We start from the raw sequence: 7,147 nt of genomic DNA on the forward strand, positions 1-7,147 counted from the left end.
TAATGCAAATTATGGCCATGAACATTTTGAGAAAAAAACAAAATAAAACAGTTGTGTCGTTTTTTCAGGAAGTGTGCATAAATACTGTGAGGCAAAATAGAACCTGAATGCACATTAACCCCAACAACAGCCTCTTAGTGTGTTGTAATGGTGATAAATCACTGAATGCCATAAAAAACAACAACAAGAAATCAGATAAAATTTTATGTATTTGTGTGTAGGTTAGCATAATAAATTTATTGGTAATTTTCCCAGAGCAATTGCATTTTTATAAAGTCTTCTTCAAGAGCAAATAGACTTGCAAATTGAAGTGACTAATATAATTATAATTAATAAGCAATTTGCTCTTTTCACAGTTGAAGAAGAAACACTGGAAGACGGTTTGTAGACCGTGGTTAATGTGCCTTTTTAATCGTTTTTAAGCCTCAGTTCAGCATTTGATCCTTTAGATTGTCTCATTCTCTCAAACTGTCATGTCAATCTACTTTCCAATGAGCCCAGAGACTCTACACATGTCATGGCCATCCCTCACCACCTCCAAGATGTCAAATGATGAATAGCAGCTGAGTAAAAAACAGAATGGGGGTTATTTAGTCATTTTAAATTTACTCTGCAGAGTGATGCAACATGTTGCTAAAACAGATAGTAAGTAGACCTAATAACGGGATTCTTCAGTCCCAGAAGCCACAATCTTATGACAGTGCTTTTAAATCGCATGACAGTTGGTAATCCATTCCCATTTCAGGCCTTTGGCATGCCACTTCATGTTGGTTAGTGTTGGGGTAGAAGCACAGGAGAGGCTGTGTTTCTTACTGTTTCTGATTCTTATTCATGCTAATCCTTATGCTGCTGAAGTTGCTGTCATGCAGAACTGCAGATGTAAAACTACAGCCTCTGGTCTTGCAACAGTGCTCTGCTTTAGCTGATTGTACTTTGAATGGTTGTTATCTCTGACTTTAGCATTAGATGTGAATAATTGCTACATGCATTTACTGAAGCCAAATCCATTGATTTCATGGTTGGAATACCATGCTTTGGTGTTGGTCAATCCCAGTTGTCTCAAGTGCAGCTGTTGTTACAACGTATAACAATAAAACTACAGTTACACACAGGATTCAGTTTAAGGTTTCCAAATCCTGTCACTGTTGTAGGTAATGTGTCTCACTGGGTGGTGAAACAATCACATTAAGTTTGAAATCACCCAATAAAGCAAACAAAAAGCAATGAAAAAGAAAACAAGACCTATATTGCAATCAATTTATCTGATTGTATTTCGACTTTTATAATTCCCTTAGGTAGTTAACCTTTAAACCTAGACCAAAGGAAAAGTGGAAAAAAAATTAATCTATGTAAAAAAAAAAAAAAAAAGTCTTAATTTGGCCCTTTAACAAAATATTAAACAAATAATTAACTAAAATGGTTTATTACTGTGTGAAATAACTTTATTGTAATGCAGAACATGTCCACTAGGAGGCACAAGACAAGTATCAGATTCTGTCCAACAAGGTTTTGAGCAAAGTTTTTACCACAAAGTAATGCAAAAAGAAGATTATGTATCAGATATGATGCATATAGCATTATTAAATGATACTTCATCAAAACAAAATGTAAGGAACTTTAAAACTGAACATACAATTGGTAGACCTATCGCTTTGATCTTGTCAAGTATAGGATCATGACAATTTCCTGATAGTATACTTTATTCATGTATAAATATATTTCCACTGGGTTTCTTTAAACACCAAGTCTTAAATATCAAGACACAACTACATTATGCAATGACTGTTAATCTTATAAAACTGATTCCCTCTAATATCAGGAATGCCATGTATAATGAAGCATCTTTACCATGTGACAGGTGTCTGACTTCCCGGAGGAGCAGCTGTTAGTAGCTGTATTCCCAGGAGTTCCAACAGCTGCAGAGCTTTTCCTGTTACCCAATAAAAACCAATCAGAGGGCAAGAAAAAGAGCGAGGAGGAGCTTGAGCAGGTATGGGTGCCTGCGCCTGACCTTCCAAAACTGTTGAAATCCACTGAAAACAATATTTTCTTTGCATGTTAATCTGTTTTCTTGTTGTCGAACAGGCATCTGGGATCATCGTCAGCGCGCTGAATCAAAATCTGGTGGAGTTTGAGTTGAAGCCTGGTGTAAGAGTCATTGTGTACAACACGCAGTTAACACTGGGTAAGCAACATTTCCAAGCAGCGCCTACACTGCTGTCATTAAGATGTCAACTCTAATATCATTCACTGGTAGAAATTAGTTATTTTTAGCAGGGTTTTTTTTTTTTCTGTTTCCGGAGTGCCAAGATATAGAACCGTAATAAGCATGTTTTCCATGTTTTGACAACTAGAATTTTTCTTTGGTCTACCAATTAAAATTCCTGTCAGCTAGCCTCCATCGCAGGCACAGGAACATGAGGGAGGGTGGGAGGGGTTGGATTTTAAAGTGGAGCTCCTTGAGACGGGGGGATCTTTTATGCCTGCCATCAAAAGCTGAACATCTGTTCCATTTCTTATACAGCCATCCAACCACAAAATGAGTGTTACACTGAGTATAATTATGTTGATTATTTAGTCCTTGAGAGAGAAAAGTGTGTAATTTGAGGGCAGAGGCAGAATTAGGAGTGACATGAGAAGTCAGCAACACTGTTAAGTTCCTAACTGCTTGAAATGTGAAGGTTGGTTGACAATCGAGCCCCTTGAATGAACCCTTAGTTTGAAATCAGTGCTGATTTATGGAGACACACGGAGTGGAAAACTTGACTTTTTTATTGACTTAGTGGTAGTTCTAAGAAACTCCTGTCCTTCATCGCTAGACTGATGTTAAGCTGTATTCATTGCTTGGCTAGTTTCATCAGGCACACAGTCTCCAGAGGTGCACCACCAGTGTGTAGCTCAAAGTGCAAGGTATTAACAGGCTGCCACGTGCTGCTCGATGGGGTTCCACGGTGTGCTACAACTCCAATGACATTGGTGGTGTACCCAGTTGAATCCCTCTTTATATTTCATTTCCTAAGAAAAGGTCTGAGAAGCCTCCAAGCTGCACGAGAAAGGTCAGCTGCTCACGCAATTCCATCTCTGAGCTGTAGGTCTACTGAGAACGGTGGTGCTCTGGAAACCGCATTGTGAGTTCCTGTCAATGACAGACCTACATGCACTCCTGCAAAACCCTGACAAGAATTTAATGCGAGTGCCTTATAAGAGAAAATAAATACAGCGATATTTATTTTATCAAGACCACCTGTCTGGGACCTCGTATGAAATAAACACAAGATTCCGATACCATTTCAAATCCAGCGGAAAAGTGTGAGTTTCCTGCTGCTGTTACCTGCTTCGCACTGAAACGGCCATCTCAAGCTACTGCACCTTATGACATTTAGATATTAAAAAATAAAACATCCTGACATGTATATAAGCTGAGGGCGTTTGTGAGGATGCTTTCAAAGGAACGTCATGAATATTTTTTTCCTGTTTATTAGCCAGCCTTCAAAGCAGCACCCTCTCTCCACTGGTGGGGGGCACTTCACTTGGCAGGAAGCTGGTAATACAGTTTAGAGGGTCAGTCAACGTTTAGGAGCCAACAGAGCTACGAAATAGCAAGAGCTTTTGTACAAAACATGTTCAAGGGATAAGTTAACTGTAACTGCTTATTTAACACAGGGTATCATTCAAGTATGTAACAGCAGGTGATGGTTTAAGATTGCCGTTTTAAACAGTTCATTTAAATTCAGCAGCAGCTTTGCACATTTGAGCTGCACTGAATGTGTTTCACTCTGTCTCGTTCCATTTTCCACAACCATGCATGACATTGCTGTATTTATACCTGTACATTCAAAAATCAGGGGTAAAATGGGATTTCTTTGGATTGTTTGTGATGTAAAGATGGAAGACAGAGCTCAGTGCCTGAGATAAAGATTTAAACTGCGTTTAATGGGAAAAAATATGGATACATGATGAAAGAAAAATGCTTTTGTTTGGTTCAGTTTATTTCATTTTTGATGCAATATAACAAAGGTCTTAAAATAGATCAAATATAGTCACTACACAAACATGAAAAGGAGAAGAAGGAAGAAATTACTTGTATAAACTGTCCCTTTTTTACATGACAATTTAATATGAGTATGTATGCAAATTTAAAAAAAAAAAAAAAAAAGTGTGAATAGGCTTGCGGCCAAGTTATCTTTCCAATGTTTTAATTTTTACATATACAGAAGGAAAAGAAAGGAGGGAGCGAACAGAGAAGAAAATTAGAATTAAAGGAAAAACGATGCAAAGACACATCAGTTACTCAATTTTCCACCTTTCTTTTGAGGAACATTTAAGTATTTTTTTCACATATGTGGAGATCTTCGGCCCATCTTTTCTCTTGGCTCAGCTTTTACGAAAGACTCGACTGAATGTTGCTTTTATTTTTTTTTGTTATATCATTTTAGTTACTAACCCTGAATAAACTCTGTCTCAGTTTTTTATTTTCCTTTTTCTTTTTTGTTAAAAAAACACGTGCTCCAGAGCTGCAGTGCAGGAAAGGATGACAAATAACATGAAGTGAACACAACATGGATATGCTGGGTCTATTCTGTTCCCAGTGAAATAAAAGTCAAAGAATCTCTCCCTAATTTGATTAGCATTGTCCAAACCACCAAGCACTTCATGAGTTTGCTGTTTTTAGAACCTCTCTGCCCTCCTCTTTGCTCCCTCAGCACCCCTGGTGGACTCCAGTCCCAGACACAGCAGCTCGGCGATGCTCATGCTTCTTTCGGTGGTGTTCCTGGGCCTGGCGGTGTTCCTGATCTACAAATTTAAGAGGTGCATATCTTTCTCATCACGTCCACCTGCTGCACCTAAAGCATGATCGTGAAGACCATTTCTATATATCAATTAGGATTTTTTCCATTATTGATGAAAGCAGATGAGCCCAGTTAGTTTCAGGCACATTTGCTGGTCCCATTCAAAGTTGCCCTGACACTTTAACATGATTGCACTGCATGGTGCATGCAAACTAATCAGTGGTAAAAATGCAGTGAAAACACCATTAAATGGTTTGATATGCAGTTTTTTGTGCTCCAGCTCTTATTTGCCAGATAAATTATTCATACTCAAAATGATTCTGTTGAAAAGTCAGCAGGAATCGGAAGAAATCTGTCATTAATTATAGATATGCAATTTTTCCTGCCAGTCTAAAGAGATGCATTTTTCAAGAAACGTCACAGTTGACAAAACAGAATGATTAACAATCAGAATGAAGAGTAACTGGAAAAAATTGGATAGCGCATAAATAAAGATGCCTGTCAGATTGTAATGTTTATGTAATATGCTTATAATTAAGTTAAATGTAATCAAATTTATAATGATTGTACAACTGGAATGTCCACATCAGCCTTGGAAAGCAAAACCTTTTATTTTATTTCAATTAAGTGGTTTAAAACCCAGACTTTCAGCTGTGAGATAGATCATTTATGACATACATAAAACTATTAGCTGAAAGAAATATGACATATATGTAGACTGAAAATGGTTGTCTTACATGCTTATTTTTGCTTTTGCTATTTCGTAGAAAAATCCCTTGGATCAACATATACGCTGAGGTGAACCAGGAGAAGGAGCAGGAAATGATTGGCTCAGTGGGCCAGGGTGACAGCACCCCCAAAATCACCCTTAGTGAGTTCACCACATCTAAAGAACTCTTGGAGAAGGAGTTGGATGCCAGGGTTAAGAGTAAGTCAAAGGAATCGTTCTCGCGTCTTACCTGCTAATGTCGCTACTGAGTCAGAATTGACGCTTGGAGAATGACTAGCATTGAAATTGTTTCATTAAACATTCCTCAATTTACTATTTTTAATTTTTCATCAATGACCTTTGATTCAGATCATATTGAAAGCTTTTTACCAGATGCTACCACTGTAAAAAGTAAAACGTTATTCCTCAACCATGTGTTGTTGAAGGTTAGCTTGAGGGTGTGTTGGGCACCATAGTATGTACAGCACATCCAAGCTGATCCCACTAGTGTTTGATTTGGTTACTGGCTGGACTTATACAAGGCCAAACCAACATTCACACTCGCCGCCCCAAATTCTGGTGGGACACTGTCATGATCCTGGCTGTGTGGAGGATCTGAGAGGATGGAATACGGGTCCAGATTCCAGAGATGCGGGTTCTCCACTGGCCTCAGAATCCCATTCTGATATCAGTTAGTTGCCAAGTCATACATTTATGTCTGGCCTAAACCCAGCTGCACCAACAGAGGATTACTGCGGGGAATTTAGCCAATTTTTTGGGGCACTTCCCAGACATTTGGATATTTTGTTTATCCTAGAGTCACTATCCTTTCTAGTTACACATCCTTATAAAGGTGACAAAAAATGTTGAGAAAAACTAAATTTCATAAAAATTAAACTTCTGATTAATCTCATATCAAACACCTAAATTTGTTTTGGACTTTTGGTCACAGTAAGCGCAAATGAAAGTGGAAATGCAGTGTGAGATGTGTCTTCATTCTTATATAGCACCATCTTGTTGATGTGTTGTTTAATTGGTTAAATTAGAAAGTGATATCCTACCATTTTCTACTGAATTCTTTTAGTCCTTTAGGACATTTTAGTATGAAAGTTATCACAAAGTATGTAGTAGTTCATGAAAATATACAATAGAAAAATATCCTTGCAATAGATCACTTTCTAATTCCATTGTTTTCAACAGCCTAGAAGCCTTTGTTTTGAGAAATTAATTATGGACTATTGATATTAAAGAAAGAACTTGTTTTACATGCACTGAAGTGATAGCATTGTACTAACCATCTTTTTTCTCGCCCATTTTCCTTCTTTTCTTTGCATAATTCCTGCTCAGGAGGAGTCGGAAATGCCTGCGAGAGCACAAGGGAGATTCCAAATTGCACCAGTGTGTAAAAGCGCAGAGCAGCAGTCGGTGTACAGAGCGAGGTATTAGTGTCTGGGAGGGTTCGCTTTCTGTTTTGTAATTATCGACACAACTGATGTTAATAGTTTTCTAAAAGACCTCATTTATACAGACTTGCATGGATGTGTCATCATGCAACATCCATGCAGCAAATTTACTCAAAAAGATCATTGTAAGTACTGACCAAACTTGTTCAGTTTTATGGATGTATAAGTTGCATAACAACATTAGT

At 37.8% G+C, this 7,147-nt stretch overlaps 1 protein-coding gene across 1 annotated transcript in view; it reads left to right on the plus strand.

Moving 5' to 3' along the window:
* Positions 1-6,905, plus strand: part of sorcs3a (sortilin related VPS10 domain containing receptor 3a) — a gene marked incomplete at its 3' end in the record, with an annotated part of 284,577 nt that extends 277,672 nt beyond the window's left edge. The window contains exons 23-27 of the mRNA XM_079238262.1: positions 1,859-1,990; positions 2,086-2,185; positions 4,704-4,809; positions 5,558-5,718; positions 6,847-6,905. Coding sequence (XP_079094388.1) covers positions 1,859-1,990; positions 2,086-2,185; positions 4,704-4,809; positions 5,558-5,718; positions 6,847-6,905 — 558 coding nt within the window. The remainder of the gene's footprint in view (positions 1-1,858; positions 1,991-2,085; positions 2,186-4,703; positions 4,810-5,557; positions 5,719-6,846) is intronic.
* Between the last annotated feature and the right edge of the window lie 242 nt (positions 6,906-7,147).

The sequence above is a fragment of the Telmatherina bonti genome, assembly GCF_933228915.1.
Source record: "Telmatherina bonti genome assembly, chromosome: 3".
Classification (NCBI taxonomy): Eukaryota; Metazoa; Chordata; class Actinopteri; order Atheriniformes; family Telmatherinidae; genus Telmatherina; species Telmatherina bonti.